At 31.9% G+C, this 18,919-nt stretch overlaps 1 protein-coding gene across 3 annotated transcripts in view; it reads left to right on the top strand.

Annotated features, from left to right (window-relative positions):
• Positions 1 to 5,751: 5,751 nt before the first annotated feature.
• Positions 5,752 to 18,919, top strand: part of LOC126747251 (uncharacterized) — a 63,438-nt gene continuing 50,270 nt past the window's right edge. Inside the window, exons 1-6 of one of the 3 annotated variants that reach the window (XM_050455774.1) lie at positions 5,752 to 5,948; positions 6,009 to 6,260; positions 14,809 to 14,947; positions 15,043 to 15,144; positions 15,204 to 15,358; positions 15,414 to 15,604. In XM_050455774.1, the coding sequence (XP_050311731.1) occupies positions 5,769 to 5,948; positions 6,009 to 6,260; positions 14,809 to 14,947; positions 15,043 to 15,144; positions 15,204 to 15,358; positions 15,414 to 15,604 (1,019 nt within the window). In that variant the 5' untranslated portion in view covers positions 5,752 to 5,768. Of the gene's footprint in view, positions 5,949 to 6,008; positions 6,261 to 14,488; positions 14,556 to 14,808; positions 14,948 to 15,042; positions 15,145 to 15,203; positions 15,359 to 15,413; positions 15,605 to 18,919 lie in introns of those variants that run through there. The other 2 variants (XM_050455775.1, XM_050455776.1) reach the window with 2 other exon arrangements.

The following is an 18,919-nucleotide window of genomic DNA, read 5'->3' as shown; positions in this document are numbered from 1 at the left end:
TTACTAGCCGCTGCATACGTACGGTAAAGACTAAAATAAAGGACGGTACTTTAGGAGACGATAATAGAGGGAAACATGCTAATCATAAAGGGGTTTCTGCAGAGATTAAAAATAGTGTGCGCTCCCATATTTCTTCTATACCCACTATAGAGAGCCACTATACCCGAGCCAATTCTGAAAAGGTTTACATTGAAGGGAGCAAAACCATAGCTCAACTTTATCGGGATTACAAATTAGATTGTGAAGGCAAGGGAAAACCCTTTGCTAATCTCACTATGTATAGGCATATTTTCAATTACGAATTTAATATTGCCTTTTTTTCTCCTAAAAAGGATCAATGTCAGACATGCGTTTCCTTCCAAAACTCCAGTGAGGATGAGAAAAAAGCCTTAAGGTTATGGAAGTAGATTATACTTGTCACATTAATGAAAAAAATTTAAGTAGAGAGGAGAAAACCAAGGACAAAGGCAAAATTTCTTCATTATTTCAAGTGGCTTGTTATGATTTACAGGCTTCTCTTCCAACACCAAATGGACAAGTATCATCGTTTTATTATAGATCGAAACTATTTACGTATAATTTTACGGTATGTGATATAACAAAAAAAGGACAAGGATCCGTTAATTGTTATATGTGGCATGAGGCCGAGGGAAAAAGAGGGGCAGTTGAGATAGGCACATGTTTACTACAGTACCTCAAAGAAAAAGCTGAGATGGCTAAAAGCAATCAACTGGAAATTACCTTGTACTCCGATAACTGTGAAGGGCAACAAAAAAATAAATTTATTATTGCTGCTTTTCTTTATGCTGTGGCAAATTACAACATAAAATCCATTACTCAAAAATATCTAGTAACTGGACGCACCCAAAATGAAGATGATAACGTTCACTCGGTAATAGAAAAACATATAAAACGTGCACTAAAATCTGGCCCCATTTGTACGCCATCACAGTATGTAGGCTTAGTCAAACAGCTAAAAAGACAGGAACCCCATTTAAAGTGTTTTAGATAGCACATTCAGACTTTTTGGATTTAAAAAATCTGACAGAGCAAACCTGTTCTACTTTTAATAAAAACACTTTGGGAGAGAACTTTAAAATTTCTGATGTTTCAATACTTAGGGTAGAGAAAGAAAATTTAGACTGCTTTTATTATAAAACCTCTTTTAAGGATGATGAATTCAAAGTTGTCAAAATTACCAATGAAAAACGAACAAGAAAATCGGCCAGTTCAGTAGGTTTGACAAACTTTCAATTCAAACAAGCTTACACTTTAGCTATTCCAATCGCTAAAAAAAATACGATAATCTCATGTTTTTATTACGAACAAATGCAATAAATAAGACTCATAGTCACTTTTATGAAGGGTTAACATTTGAATAAAAATGCCTAGTTATAATAGGGAGAGAATAAAAAGTTTATTTTATAAATTTTTATAAATAAAGCCTAGGTATGCTTTGCTTATCGTGCTGTTATATTTATTTTATCCAAATAGCCTATTCTTCATACATGTATATGCCGCAATATTATTGTTTCAGTTGAAAATACACAAACATTTACAAACAATATTACAAACTTTAATTTCGTCAACAGTGGCACATCTTACAAAGGTCGCTTTTAAAAATAAAAATAACAAATACCATTATTTTCTTTCAATTTATGATTGAAAAACTTAACAAGAAATTACTGTTATACTTCAAATTTCTTTGGGTATTACACAAATAAATACCTACTTAAAATCAATGAAATTTAAAAAGTCATTTTACTCAAATATTTCACTTTTTGAGTTGTGCCACTATAGTTGCCAATGAGCGATATGTGTATTATATTTACCTTTTACCATCTATTGTATCACAAACATTTTCTCCCATAGTGTTTCTAGTATCAATAAAACCGTTGCTTAAAAACTGAATTAAAACTCATTTTATGTGGCGACCTAAACATTGATTTTTCCAGTGTGTGTGCTGCTCAAGAATCTCTCCAGTCCATTTTCGACTCTTTTGGCTTAATCATGCACATTAAATCACCTACCAGAATAACTAAAACCAGCTCTAGTACAATAGATTATGTCGTATCTTCCTTTGAGCCAGATTTCGTCCATTGTACTGTCTTAAGCCCAGGTTTCTCAGACCATGAAGCAATGTTAACAAAGTTTTCCATAACTAAATTTAAAAGTAAAAATGTTCCACGCAAATTAGGCCGTATTTTCTCGGATAAAAATTTTTTACATTTTAGGCACCTTTGTCAATCAACTGACTGGAATATTCTCTCTGACGACGTTGATTCAGAATTCTCTAGATTTGTAAAAACGCTATCTAGTCTTTCTCACAAGTCCGTTCCTTTGAGACCTCTTAAAAAGAAGCAACATAACCCCTGGTCTACCCAAGGCTTGCGTACATCTGCTAAGAACATGCGCTTATTATCTCATCTTAAGAAATTTTTAGACAGCGCTTTTTTTCATGAGTACGTAAGACTTTACAAAAAGATTTATCAGAGAACTTTAAAAGCCGCCAAGGATATTTACTATAATAGGAGACTGGCTAAATCTAAAAATGTGGCTAAGGAAACATGGTCGATTGTTAATGCTTTGAGAAATAAGCCTTCTTTGTCGAATACTATCTCCACTTCATCTGAAAACCTTAATGATTATTTTGTAAATGTGGCAAATAATTTAATGAGTACCTTAACTCCTTCCCATGATCCACTTTCATATCTTCCCATTGCAAATGAGAATTTCCACAGCTTCTTCTTTACGCCCGTAGTGTTACCAGAGCTTTGCAGTTCAATTAGGGAAATCAAAAACAAGGGCTCTTCTGGAATTGATGGAATTACTCTCAAAATGTTTTCAAATCTGCCCGAATGTACATTATGTCATCTTATTACTCTAATTAATCAGTCTTTTCAAAAAGGTGTTTTTCCTAACTGCCTTAAGTTGGCGATAATAATTCCACTACATAAAGGAGGAGATAAAGATCAGTCTTCCAACTATCGCCCTATTGCTCTTCTTCCCACACTTTCAAAAATTATTGAAAGATTGGTTAAAAAAAGACTTCAATCATTTTTGCTAAAATATAAAATACTTACTTCCCATCAATTTGGATTTTTAAATAACAAATGCACAAATGATGCTATGTTTTCTCTTTTTAATAATGTATACTCTAGCTTAAACAACCAACACCCTACAGCAACAATTTTCTGTGATTTTTCTAAAGCCTTTGATTGTGTTAATCATGACATCTTATTAAAAAAGTTGCAATATTACGGGTTCAGAGGAGCGCCTTTTGAATGGTTTAAGTCGTATCTATAAACAGAAGTCAAGCTGTGAGAATTGATTCGACTATGTCTTCTTGCAAGCCAATACAAAGTGGAGTGCCTCAAGGTTCCGTACTTGGCCCTATTTTGTTTCTTATCTTCATCAATGACATTGCTAATCTAAATATTAACGGTAAAGTCTGTCTATTTGCTGATGATAGTAGTTTTACCTGGAGTGATCCGGATATTTCTAAACTTCATAGAACCGTATCAAGTGACTTAACTACTATCAAATCATGGTGCGACTCTAATCTCCTTTGTCTTAACATTTCCAAAACTAAAATGTTGTCCTATAAAAATACCTTGCAATCTTTTGTACTTGGTAATGCAACAATTGACGAAGTTGATTCTGTAAAGTTTTTAGGGCTAACTGTTGAAAACTCGTTAAAATGGGACACACATATTGACTTTTTATCAAGAAAATTAAGTTCCGCTTGTTTTGCGTTAAGATCAATTTCTAAGGAGCTTAGCCTGTCTACTTCTAGAACAGTTTATTTTGCCCTTTTTGAATCGCACCTTCGATACGCCCTTCCATTCTGGGGTACATGTAGTGCAACACAATTTGACCGTATTTTTAGACTACAAAAGAGAGCTTTACGTTATACACTGAGACTTAAATACAGAAGTCATTGCCAGCATTTCTTCAAAAAATTTCAAATATTAACTTTTCCATCTTTATTCATATTTGAGTCCCTTTGTCTAATACGCAAACACGGTTCAGCATCTGATAGGCCTTCCCATAGTTATCTACTTAGATACACGGAACATGATCTATACCTGCCTACCCCACATTCAGAGTTGGTCAAAAGTTCCATATTATATAATGCAAAAAAAATGCACAATCATCTGCCATTGGAAATTAAATCCATCACATCTTTTTTTGCATTTCGTAAAGCATTAAAAGCATTCTTACTGGAGAGAGCTTTTTACACAGTTAACGATTTTTTTTTGTAATCATTGATTTGAAATTTCGCACTAGCAGATTATGTATTTTTACTATCTGTACATGTTTAGGTATACTGCTTTTTGTAGCTATTTTAGGATTTTCTATAATTTTTTACTTTTTTAAACATTTTTTACATTTTTTTTTAACGTAGAGAGATTTTTTAATGATCTTTTTTTTTGACATTGTATACATTAAATTGTATATTTTATAATAATATTTTTGACTACTTACAATTTCTAAATTGTATTAATCTGTATATATTGTAGATAATCTATTCTATTTATTTATTTATATTTTTTTAAATTTTGTTTTGTTTTTCTTTTTTTTAATTGTGTTTTGTTTGTTTTGTTTGCATTTTTTTTTTGTTTTACAGCTTTGTCTACAAATTGTAACAATTTCTTGACAATAAAGCATTGATTGATTGATTGATTGTAAAATTGATTGTCTGCTTGAACGTGCGCCTGTAAATCTTAAAGCTGCAGGATCGTTCCCTACTTAAAATATTTTACGTTTTTATCTGTTTATTTTTTATATATTCTTGATTTGTTGTTAGTTGTAATGTGATCTGTGTAGGTGGTAGGTAAAATAGTAGATAATATAGGTAGTGGTAGGTCTAGGTAAAAAGTTATTTTATAAGCGTTCTTTCTGAAAGATTTTTTATTTATTTTTAGGTCTAATGATGCTTCGATAGCAGCGAAACACGTGTAGCATTTATAATTATATTTATTTAATGAGATCATGACTTTTTTTTTTGGTCTTTTGAAGAAAACTGGACTATGTTTCTATAAGTACATAACATAAAATCCACTAATTTGCGGATGGCAGCTCTCTTATAAATCCTCATCTAAACGAGAAAGAACTTTTTATAGACACTGTAATAAAATTTTATATCTTGTATTAAAGTTTTCCGTTGTTATATATCGTCTTTTTAATAGATATTTGTTTCAATTTAGCTTTCAAATTTTATTGAACATATTATGCCTTTATGAAATTTATAGTTGATTTTTGTTACATTTACTTTCATCTTTTTATTATATTTATTAAATTTTTGTGAATATCCTACTTTTTAAAAGAAAAGATATTTTTTGTTAAAACTGGTTTTATAGATACTTTGAGTTGTATTCCATGAACAATATTGGTCTTTGCAAATTTCGAAGCAATTTAAATATGCAACGCAAAAAAAACGGACTCGTCCGGACTATTCCGGCTAGTTAAAATAAAATAGATGATCATTATTGGCAATTATAATCGGCAAATCTACGCTCAAGTTTATTTAAAGTAATTTTGTTTTAAATTGAATTAAAGAAAAGTTAATTAAACGACTTATCTTAAGAAAATTGCATATGTTGTAAATTTATCTTCATGCAATGTTTTTATGTGCACCAAAGGTTAACGAATTATCGCAGAAAACGTTCTTAATTATTAATAATTGATTTATAGCAAAACAGATTAGTTCTGCCATCGTATTTGCGCAAATTTTACAGTTTAAAAGTCATTTAATCGAATAAACAATGTACGTTCAATTTCTTTTTATTATGGGTTGTTTTTTTGTGGTTTGTGCTAAAGGACCTTCAGAAATTGACAAATTAAGAACGGACTTTTGTTATATTAAATCTGCACATTATATCGTTCCAAATAAGAGGATTTTGCTTCAAAAATTTTATGAATTTGACCAAAAAAATATTCAACCTGTAGGTATATTTTCTGTTTTCTTAGATATTTTTTAAAGTAATTTTTCAAAAATATTTTAGGTTTCCAGAAAATATTTAACGTCTTTTCTTAATACTGATAATAAAACTGCTACTAAGATATTACGGTATAACTTAGAAGAAATTGAGATGGGATATAACAAATCTTTAAGACATTTAGGAAGTTATGTAGATAAAGTTTCTACGCGAGAGTCTACATTAAACTATTATCTTTCAAGAGGTTCTCGATTGATTCAAACCAGTTTAATAGACATTTTCGGAATACTGGGAGATGTTTTGAATACAACTTTAAAGGTTATTTAAAGGATTATTATGGGTGCTAAGAATTATATAATTTTTAAAAAAATATTCTAGAGGTATCTCATTTTAAAGGTAGTTCCATATTTCTATATTTAAATTTTAAAATTCATATATCTATTGCTAAGAGTCCTAGTCAGCAATTGATATATCAAGTCTACTGTAGCATGATAACCATTACTTGTTTTTAATATTGTAACGTAATTCAGTATTCAATAAATTCACTCTTTTTTTGCTTACTTGTTTCCAAGGTAAAGAAAACAACTGATTAGAATGTAATGAAACGCGGTTCCTTTTAAAGGCCCATGGAACAATGTAGAAATTTTTAGAATTTTCTACATTGTTTTTGCCGATGGAGAGATAATAGTTCTAAAAAAACACTGACAATCAAAGCAAGCAAGTTAACAAATTCTAAAAAATGTTTAAACTACAGGGATTTAAAATAATATAACCTAAATTTGGGCAGAAATGGGGTACTCAAACAAGATCATTTCCTAAAAACTAAACACTATAGGTAAAAATAAAAAACTAAACGTAAGTAGACGTTTAACTAAACTTAACTAATCAACTTACGTATAAAATATTCAAATGCTCTAGTGTACTCGACGTACTCAAAGGTTTTAGTTTTGTGGTGTCTCCCAGTAATAATATCACAAACGAAGTTCATTACCAAATATTTTCCGGGCGTTTACCGTGTCTAATTGATTTTCAGCAATTGGCATAGTTATTAAAACTCAAATTTCCTTCCTTGGTCCGACTGGATCTCTCTAGGGACACCTAATCGGCATATCCAGTTGTGAAATAGTTCTTGGTATGGGATAAACTTCTGAGCATTTCTTAAAGTAATCCATAGCAACAAGAGCATGTTGATTTCTGGATCTGCTAATAGAATTCGTTCAAAGGGTGCACCAACACGATACTGCATCATTTTTCCTTTTGTCCGAGTTCTTGAACTCTTGATTAAGGAACATTGCTCAGACTGTCGGCATTAGCGTTATCATTATAACTATTCAACCAGTAAAAACTTCATGACTGTTTAGCCAGTAAAACGTTTCTCTCACTTTTGCCAACTAACTTCAAAAGGTCCTCCGTCAACACTGTCAGCTTCAAGAACTTGAGATCGTTTTCGAGAAAGAACTATAAGATATGTCTTTTCTATCTACGCTCTCCCAGACTCTATTTAACAATCAATCTTGTATAACCAGCAAATTTTATTGAGACCAGTAAGCTTTTAGTTCTGAGGATTTGTCAGAAATATCTTGCCATTGCGGCTTTGCTATTTATCAAGATTTTACCTTATAAATTAGTCCAAATACTGGATCATCACACTAACTCTGTATTAAACGAGTTGCGTTTTACTCTTCAGAATTATTAAGGAAATACGATGACAAGCAAATACCTGTGAAAGTTGCTTTGATTCCTTTTTAAGACCATGTTGACATGTTCTAATGCAACATCTTCTGGATTAAGCATCAGGCGTTTGGTGATATTCGGCTTTCCTATTTTCTATTGTAAAATGACACTCTTGTAATCGTTAACGCCATCTTGCTTTTTATCCTTTAGGGTTTTTGAAATTAAATAGTCACTTTAAAAAAGCATGGTCAGTCCTAAGGATAAATCGTTTATATGGTCAAATATTTCTGAAAATGTTTAATAATGGAAAAACCCAGGTGTATGGCCTGAACCAGTCTCTAGTTTTCATGCGAGGCAGTGCTGCAACTATTTATTGTTGCTTTTCCCATTGTAAAGCTTACGTTAAAGTCTACGTTAAAAAAGTCTTGGCTAACAATAGGGCTTCAAATCTCTACAAAAAATCTGCTTCCCTCCATACTATCAGAAAGCATACTGACTGCCCAGTATATCACGCGTACTTCAATTCTTATCGTTCATTGTATCGAGATCTTATCCGCTACCAAAAAAATTGCACTATTCTAAACAATTGAATGAGAGTCCAAACAAACTGAATAAGCGTTGCAGAATAGTGAATGGTATTATCTGCAGTAAAAACAACTCCAAACCTGCTGCAAATGCAAAAATTAACATTAACGAACTTAATATTTTATTCTGTACAGTAACCTAAAATCTCCAACAAAATCTTACTACATTAACTAAACCACTTAGCTATCTCACAAATTTAATAGTTCAAGATTCTTTCTTCTTTTTACCTTCTGACTTAGAAGAAGTAATAAGCATTTTAAACTAGATGAAAAACAAAAATTCATCAGGTGAAAATGAGATCACGGTCAAGATTTTACTTAACTTGCCGGATATTGCTCTAATGTCTCTTGCTAAAGGAGGCGATTGGTTTTTCATAAAAAATGCGCGCCTTTTCTGGTTTTTTGAAGTTCGCCAAAGTGATTCCTATTCACAAAGATGATAATCTGGATGATCCATCTAAGTTTTGGCCTAATTCTCTTCTTTGTACACTATCAAAGTTCTGTTTTTATCTGAAGGGTTATCAGCGAGTTTTTGTAGGTTCTGAGATCTCAGAAAACCACGAGATATCTGGGGTGTACTACACGGATCAGTCTTGGATCCAATCCTTTTTCTTTTGTATGGACCTCCAGAGGATTTGAGACTGGTTGACTCAAATAGCTTGTCATTTAACTTCAATAAGATCAAAATTTTACAAAATTCTGACGTTTAGGAGTAAACTTGGGGATGTGTCCATTGGCGGTAATCAAGTTGCTGAACACTGTAGCAGCAGTTCTCTTGGTGTCATCCTTAATAACAACCTTAAATTTTCCAACCATATACTTGATCTTGTCAGTTAAATATTAGCTGGCTGCTTTGCCATTAGAGTCACAACTGAAAAGCTTAATCCCGAGATGGGTAGGACTGTATATTTTGCCTTTGTCGAGTCTCGTCTTCGCTACGGTATTTGTTTTTGGAGGAATGCTAGCAATTATTTTATACAGTCTCTTTTTCTTTTGCAAAAGAGAGCCCCCTCAGGTATATTTGCAAGGCAAAACTTCTGGATTCCTACCATCCTCTACTTGCTCGAGAAGACTTTCTAACAATCACCTCAATACACACTGAAAGTTGCTAGTATATGGTAGAGGACTCCAGGTATGTGACATGACAGAAGGGCAATCTGCAACTACCCATTTTTACGTCCGCTCTTATTCAGAAATTGATTTTTTACGATGATATAAGAATATTCAATCACCTGCCATTTAACATCAGAGACCTTGTAACGCTCGAATGATTTAGACATAGGCTTTAAGAGTATCTACAATGTATGTTTTTGTATTAGTAAGCTTTTGATTTTCCTTCTCTTTTTTGTATACTGTTCAGTTTTCTTAAATTATATAACCATTTTTAATCAAATAATTCATTTTTTCATTCAGTTCCAAATTGTCATTAAACTCTAACTTTTATACTCTTCAACTCATTTGCACTTGGCTCACTGTGTAGAAACAGTTTTGTAAATTATTCATATTGATATGCATTTAAAAGAATGTTTTGAGGCCTTATAAAAAGTGTGCGTCCAGCATAGCAGAATTTGCTCGTTGGAACCAAAAGGCATACGCAGCTCGCTCTCAAGTTGCAAAACAAGTAGATCGCTAATCGAGTCGCTAACGTGTTAAGTACCATTCGCCACAATACCGCGTTTATGGGATTAAAAACCTAAATTAAATTACCTTTATAATTAATTAAAAGCTGGCCAGCTAACGTGAGTGAAAGGGTAATCCGAGTAAACTATTTTTGAAAGAAAACCAGGTAAGGTCTCAAAACCAACTCCTTTTTTTTAATAATTATTTTCAAACACAAAATTACAGTCCACTTTTCTCAACAGTGAGCCTTCGTATAGTTATTTGAATTTTACTTAATTTTTATTTTTCGATCATAAAACTAACAACTATATTAATTTGTTTGTAATGTTTTTATTCTGTTTTTTTCTTAATTTTAAGCTGCTTTAGTAAGAACAAATATTTGTTCCTAAGAACTTCTACTGCCAATAGCTCTGTTTCAGTCACATAATACTCTTTAGCCCTTAAAACGCTTCTTCCTACTCTCCTGACCAACTAAATACCATTTTGTGCGTGAGATTATGTAAAAATTTTCTTACAAATCTTCTGTAATATTGGTCAAATCCCAGAAAGATTCTTAACTGGTAATAGTCACTGGGTTGTGGGTAATTTTTATTGCTTCTACTTTATCTATCTCTATTTCAGAAGTGTATAGAGCAATAAACTGGGGAATTCCGTCCTGTTTGGCTACATTTCGTGGTAGTTCATAGGCGCAGGTACTTATAATATTTATGAATTTAATTTTCACGGATTAAATGCCTTTATTTTGAAAGAGATTAAATACTAAATAAATACTTTTAATCCTTTTGTATACCTTTTGTATATATTTAGGTACCTATCTTTTAACGCTTTGTAACATGCAAAAATGGGGTCAGGTAATATATACAGACTATAAATACTTTTAAATCATATTTTAAACGTTAGTAGTCACTGCTACGCTGTAGTGTAATCACAATATTATTATCCCAATATTTAAAAAATGGAGGTATTCAGTCCAACGAAAAGATGTACTAAAAATTCTCCACTATCGCTGAGTGAAAAAGTTATTATTTTAAATGTACATGATTGTATAAAACACGATTACCCTAGTTTTACTGTGCAAGAAATTGTTGAAAAATGTTCTCGAATGAGTGGAATTGGAAAGTCCACCATTTTCAAATTGTTGCGGGAAAGAAAAGTAGCAGGTCAAGTGGAGTCTCCCAAGCAAAAGCCAGGACGACCTACAAAAGTCCTTGATGAAAATGCTAAATGTATGATTCGAAGAAAAGTTTACTCTTTTTATTTTAAAAAGGAAATACCCACCCTAGACAAAATTTTAATGGAGCTTGGCCGAGATGACAGTATTCCGTTGATTAGTAGAAAACTTTTATGGAAAACTTTAAAAAATATGGATTTTGCCTGGGAAAAGCATAACCGCAAAGCACTTTTACTGGAAAGCGACGAAATTGTTTGTTGGAGACGACAATACTTGAGAAGTATCAAGCAGTACCGCAGGGAGCAAAAGAAAGTTTTTTATCTTGTTGAGACGTGGATTAACGAAGGTTAAATAGTCCAAAAAATGTGGCAAGACAAAAATATAACCAGTGCTCGCCAAGCTTTAATAGAAGGCCTGACTACGGGTATTAAAGTACCTTCGGGAAAAGGAAAAAGACTTATAATCACACATATTGGAAGCGAAGAGGGATTTTTAAAAGAAGATCTGCTAACCTTTGAGTCGACTCGCACAGGAGATTACCATGAAGACATGAATTCAGACGTTTTCGAGGACTATTTTGGTGAAATGATAAAATTTCTTCCGGCTAATTCGGTGGTGGTTATGGATAACGCAAGCTATCATTCACGGCGAATAGAGAAGACGCCATCTTCAAGTTGGAGAAAGCAAGAAATTATCGATTGGCTGACTGCAAAAGGTATTGCGTTTGAAGCAAATTTGATAAAAAAAGAACTACTGGCAATAGCAAATCTACACAAAACTCGTTTCATGAAATACGCCGTGGAAGATATGGCCGAAAAATATAATATAACTGTACTGCGCTTACCGCCATATCATTGCGAACTAAATCCTATAGAACTGATATGGGCGCAGGTAAAAGGATTTGTAGCAAGACAAAACACGACTTTTAAAATGAAAGATGTTAAGCTACTGTTTGATCAAGCCATTACGGAAGCGACACCAGAGAATTGGCGAAAAGCAGTCCAGCATGTAATTAAGCAAGAGGACAAAATGTGGGATTTTGACAACCTCATCGATCAGACAGTCGATCCTTTAATTATAATGTCAAGAGGTGATGACAGTTCGTCAGATGACGAAGAAGACTACAATCTATTATAATTTAAAATTGTTATACACTGTTCAAAAAGTGCCAGATCCAAAAGTGACATTTTCAACTGTTTTACTCTACATATTATGTTCAATAAATTTGTGAAAAAAATATATTATTCCATTTAAACAAAAGTAACTTTCTAAAATAAAATAGCATTTAAGTACATTAATTATAAGGTAAAAAACAAGTCCCAGTTGCACGCCTTTGGCGAACCGTTTTCAATGTTTATCAGTGAGTAACAATGGGCAAAACTCATAAATTGACCCAAAACCGGGTGGCACTACCTGCAATCAACGAAAAGAAAGAATTTTACATTGAAACTAATACCCAACTAAGGTAGTGGCATAAAATATTGATGGATCACCAGGTACCACTTTTGCATACCTAATGAGGTTTTATTGCTCTACACACTTCTGAAATAGAGTATAGATCAGTTAAATTTACTAGTTAACACCATTTTCTAATATTACATAGCCGAGGTATCAAACTTCTTTTTGAAATAAGCAACATTTTTTACGACTTAATTTCAGGTTGGCTACTTGGAGCTTAATAAATACCTCTTCAATATTATTTAAATGTTTTTCTCAGTATAATAAGGCTACCCAAATAAAATAAGCATGATTCCCAAGTCATTCCACGTAACACAATTTCTATAAATTTTTCAAAAGTGGCTAGAGCATTACAAAGTCCAAAGTGGATAACTTACACTACCAAAGTCCTATTCCAGTCGAGCATGTAGTTTTTTTCCTTGTCTTCTGAATGCATTTTTACCTGCCAGTATCCACTCTTTATCATTTCAACGCTTGAAAATGAAACGCTTGGTAGCATCCATAAAGCTTACGCCCTATAAAACTGACAAATGGAAGTTTTTCTAGTTATTAGGGTCTGTCCTTTAATTCCTTGATTTTTTTTGGAACACGTTTAAGGTGCCCTTCCTCCTTACAATTTTAACAGCGAAATAATCTCATGCCTTTTCGTGTTTGCCTTTAGAGTATCGTTCAGTTTAAATAAAATTAGTAATGCGTCCAGCTAGCGTATTTACTACGGCACATTGTAAGGAACAATGCGGTAGATTTTTACTAACGAGATCAGTTGTACTCGGGGCATCAGTTTAACAAAACGTTTTCGGTAAAAGTAAAAAGGAATTCATTAAGTTATTAATAAATATGCAGTTAGTATTAATACCGGTGTTTTATTCTAGTTAAATAATAGCCCGGAACATTACAGCCTTCTAATTGTATGAAAATCTGTCTCATATTTCAGTCCACGACTTTCAAACTACTTATATCAGCTTATTATAGTAAGCCATTATTAGAGCATGGTTAGTCTGCATCTTGAACTCCGTCAATAAAACAATTTATAGAAATTTGTTACCAAAACTCGGTTGGGGCTGATGGGTAAGCCAGATTTACTAATCAGATGGCATTTTGGGGCACCAAACTTAGTATTTTTTTAGCTTCTGCTCTTATGCGTAGTTTAAAATTGGTTATCTTTTCTTCGCTATCCCGGCGATTTCCCTAACAGCGGCTTAAAACAGATTTAAGTAGGTACTCTGTTTTTTGCCGTCGAATTTTGGAGGTTTAACTGTCATAATTTGTATTCCAAGATCGAAATAAACAGACGCATATTTTACTTTTACTTCTAGTTCTCGTATATTTTTTTGTACTTCTTCTTCAATTATTACTTCGAAGTGAATTACTAACTCTCTTTGTTCTCTCATCTCAAAATCTTCTTAAAATTATGAATCTCGTTCTTTTCGTTGCCGGTCTCGTGCCTCTTGTACTTTTCTCTGTTTACGATCTCTTTCCGCTTGTTTTACTTTCTGCTCGTTAAACCTCTTTAATAGCAACTTTATTAATTTCTCGGTCTCCATCTCCACTAAAATAAAAAAAAAGGATATCTGAAAATTCCCCTAAATGCGACTTTTAGATATCCTTTACTTCTGATACTAATTGTAACATAATTCAGGTACACACTCCTTCTGGAACACACTTACTTCAGAAATACTATTTTATATCAGGAACATATATATTGACGATGTTAAAACTTTAACCTGATTCGCATTGACTGTTGTTTAATTATTTCCAAAATAAACAACAAAACCAAAGTTTACAGAATAGAATACTATTCTATTCTGTGATCTATTCTGTAAACTTTGACAAAACTGATTAAAATATCACGAAGCGGGTTCCTTTTAAAGACTCATAAATAATTTTGTAATGATTTGAATTTTTGTATATTATTTTTGTCGAGTAAGATCAATAATTCAAGAGAACACTCACAGTCAACCAGGTATACAAATTTTAAAGAATTTAAACTACAGGCATTTACAGTGATGTAATCTAAATAACCAAAATTTGGGACCCCATTGAGGCTCTTAAACAAGATAAACTACTAAAAATTTAGACACTATAGGTAAAAATAATAAACTAAACGTAAGTAGAACCCTAAATAAACTATTCAACATAAACTACAAAATACGAGCAAGACAGTATAAGAACAATAAGACTAATTAACGTATTTAAATTTTCCTAACAATATTTTCGGAATAACTTCAATTAGGGGTTCAATAAGTCTAAAGTTTTAAAATGGCCTATAGAGCCATCTTAAAAAAAATTACCTAACACGCAAAGTGATTATACTGTTAGTTTTCTCGCGTGCTAGTAGTGATAAAAAACTTTTTTTTAGGGATCTACTGATTATTGGTGTAATAATGGAAACGATACATATAGCAGGTTATTTCAAATTTATCACGCTGTTGCTATAGCAGAATTTAAAATTTATTTTATGTTGTGCTTACAAGATGTGTTAATAGGCAAATCTATAGGTAAGGAATTGAAGAATTAAAAGAAAAAAAATATTCTTTTTATGCCTCAGACTGAAAGGCTATAGGTTAACAAATTGAACTTTTCACTCTTTTAGGAGACATGAAAGCGTTATTGGAAACAAAAAAAATATTTATTAATATCACAAAAGGTGCAACAATAGATATACGAAGATGTGACCCATACAAATTTATTAGAGGCAATAATTGTTTATTTTCAAACTCTCGAGACTCCTTTTTTCTGAAATTTTCTTTTTAGAAACTAATTATCTTCACTTCACCAAACTGCTTCAAGGTTTTTTGAACAACATTTATGATGACAAAATGACTCAAGGAAAGTTAAAAAATCAGTGTACAGGCGATAAAACTATTGAATGTATGACAGTAAGTTCTTCTGGCAAAGTTTGCATTTCAGTAAGTACCAACAATATTAAAATCTTAAACTATTTAATAAAATATTCCCTTAAAGAGTTTTAAGTACAGACGGTACGACTTTATTCTACAAAATAAACAATTTATGGGAAAAAGGCAGTATTGTTCTCAATCAAAACTAAAGAAGTGGAATGGGAAGAACGAGTTATGCGTATGTGATGCTTTTGGAGCTAAATCTGATAGATATATAAGTATTAGAATGTCAAGTTCTAATATACTAGAAAATTAGTAAGTAAAAGACCATAATTATTTTTTTCTTACTAAAATGAACCCTAATTATTTGTTTAAAAAAAAATAGTGCACTTAAGACCACACGATTGAAGTAAAACTTTAGCTCAATTCATATGTACATTTATGCACAATTTCCGTACGTAATTTTTTTCTTACTTGATGGTCCTGGACCACCACTTTCATATTCAGAGTCTGTATCATTGCGTGCCATAATTTCTTATTATTTACCCAAAAAAATCACAAAATATGATCTTTAAAATGTATTTATAATTTTATTCACTTTAAACGTAGAATAATTAATACATTTAAAAATAAAAATTAATTTATAAAATTGTTCAAGAACGAAATGAAATTACAGAAGAATCAAGAAATCACCGTTCGCGTAACGCGAGTAGACTCGCAAACGAACTATATATATATGTATATATTTCTATACTACTGACAAATTCTCTCTATCTCCACTAACTCATATCTCCTTCTCAACGATCGCTCGCTTCGCCCGATCACACTTTTTCTAACCCGTTCATTTTACTTCCCAACTCAAATGTGCGTAAAGAAGTTTAACTTCAAAAACAAAAGACTTTCTCAGATCTGGTTGACAAAGAGTGAAAAATGTTGCGTTAAATATACTTTTCAACAGTACAAATCTTTAAAATAATTTTAATCTTAATAAAAAATACCTTAAAAACGAATATAAGATACTCGTAGTATAGAAATTATTAGTGCTTTAACTTTCGAATTATAATAGAAGTTTCAATTTTAAATCTTAAAAAGGGTACTTTTCAACATATCTAAATTATTCAGAACTTCATGGCGGAAACAAATTTTGCATTTTAATTTTTCAAAACAACGGGCTTTTTGACAGCTATTTAAGACCGAGTTATAAGCAGCTACAACTATGAGAAGCATTTTATTAAAGAATCCCATTCTGAAAGTAAAGTGAATGGTTATTAATGAATATACTTTCTTAGAAAGAAGTCTTTTCTCCGTAAAATTAAATTTTAATCATGTTTCAAAAGTGATGCATTTCGATAAAATCGGTTCACCTTCATCGGATTCAACACATAGTTTCGCTCATTACAAACAATCAAAAACATAAGTATTAAAATAGCTTATCGAAATGCATCACTCTTGCAACAAGATTGTCATTTGATGTTGTGCACAAAAGAATTCCTTCTATGAAAGTGTATTCCTTATGAGAAGCACTGTTTTAAACATAAGTATACAGTTGGCGAATCTATTAAAGATATCAATGGAGAATATCGAAGGCCTTTAATTACTATTTAACTCTTTAAGGTGTAAAGTATGAGTTAGATCTGGGGTCAAATAAAACTCAGGTTTTAGCATTAAAATCTAAAACCTGAGTTTTATTTGACCCAGATCTAACTCACTTAGCAAGAAGCATAAAATAATTAATTTAAGCTAATGCAAACATGTTTTAGCTAAAAATACTAATTTGGAGCTGTGTTTTATTCAAAAAACTAGTGACAAATAATTATCTCAAAGGATCCTTTTTGTGTCGTATGTACCCTTCCGCATGCACATTTTTTTTACATCAAAGCTTATACATTAACATTAGGGTGACAGAAGTAAAAGGGTTATTTAAAAATACGCAGTAACACATTCCTTCTAGAATTTGTGTCATTTTAGGACAGCTTTTTCCTCCAGTCCTAAGCCAGTATCGTTACAACTATCTCTATAGGCATATACTTCGAAAGCTAATATAGCTAGTATAAGCATGACACATTAACCAGACTTTAAATCTCAGTGAAATAAGAATAAAGAACGTCATTTAAAATCAGGCATACTTTTATCCACTGAAAAAAAACGAGTTGGGGAAAATTCCGCTGAATTTGCCTTTAAAATAAACAAATAAGCAAATGTCGAATTTTGTATAATTTGTCAAATTTTGGAGTACCTCTTGGTAACATTTTACTATTGCTGCAAGATGCAAAAATCTTAACGTCTTTAACAATCGTTTAAGTGTCATACCTCTCACTATTCTCTCATAATGGAAATTTTCGATCATTAACCAATATAGTTAATAAGAAAAAACGTAATGAAGCCCTGTATAGATTAATATCCCTAAAAATGCTCTAAATTCGTTGAAGCCTAAAGACAAATTATTGCCAAGTTGAGTTACATAAAGATTGGACTATTGAATTATCTCACACAGAAAAAAGACCGTAAAAAAATAATGAAAAATATTGTATAAGATTACGAATGTTAAAGGAATAAATAAAATAACCACTAAACAATATTTCGAGATCCTAAGCTCCCTTATCAAAGATTACACTAAACACCAAAAACAAACCATACATCTGCGAAAATAAAATAGTCTTAAATTATTATGGTTCTAGCTGCTTTAGTCACGGCTGCCTTCAAATTGTATTCAAATACCAAACGTAGTAAATGATCACTAAATGATCACCTTAGCGAGTAAGTTAATATACTTTTACTACCTATATAAACCATTATAACGAAGCCAAATTTAATTAAATTAAATGTCTCGGCTTATAAAGCTTTGCATCACATGCCCTGCGCTCATCCGAGCCAATTCAAAATTTAATTACGTGTTTATACGTTTATATCAGTTTTGTTTTTACTGTTCGTATTTTTTGGAATATCGCCGACAAAAATTTAGCGGGACCGAGTTTTTGTGCCCCATTATTGAGTACTTCATCAGGATCGAATGACGACAGTGATATAATTACAGAGCATACAAAAAAACGGCAAGCTAAAATTTAACGACCCCACTGGAACTTTTTTTTTTAATTCGATATCTGCAAAAGTCGTTTTTTCCAGAAGAGCATTTTTTCTGTTTCAGCAAAACGTTTATTGCTAAGATGTTTAACTAACATAAAAAATTGTAAATAGGCATAAACAAGAATAAATACATACAAAAACACAGTTAATAACATTTTGTATTTATTAATAAAAATAAATGAAAAATGCAGTTTTCATAACTCGATAAGTATGTACACCTCAAGTTTACCAAAAAATAACTTTTAATTAATAATAGGTAGGCAAAATTCTGGTAAATGTATAAAAGATGCATATATTTATTATGTAACTGCTCTCAAATATCTATCTCTATATCCTCACATGGATCGTCATGTTCTTTAACAGACTTTTCAAGAATGTCACTGTTATCAATAACACCACCAAGGACATCTTCAAAAAACAGTTTTGCTTCATCTGTGAGCTCGACACCTCCCAGCAGCGTTCTCAAATCATTTTTCTTCAGATCGCTGATACGATTCATTGCTGGCAGTTCAGCGGATGTTCCTATGATGTTGCACCTTTAACATT

This window comes from Anthonomus grandis, chromosome 19 (genome assembly GCF_022605725.1).
Source record: "Anthonomus grandis grandis chromosome 19, icAntGran1.3, whole genome shotgun sequence".
Classification (NCBI taxonomy): Eukaryota; Metazoa; Arthropoda; class Insecta; order Coleoptera; family Curculionidae; genus Anthonomus; species Anthonomus grandis.
This window is presented reverse-complemented; position numbering and strand designations above follow the sequence as displayed.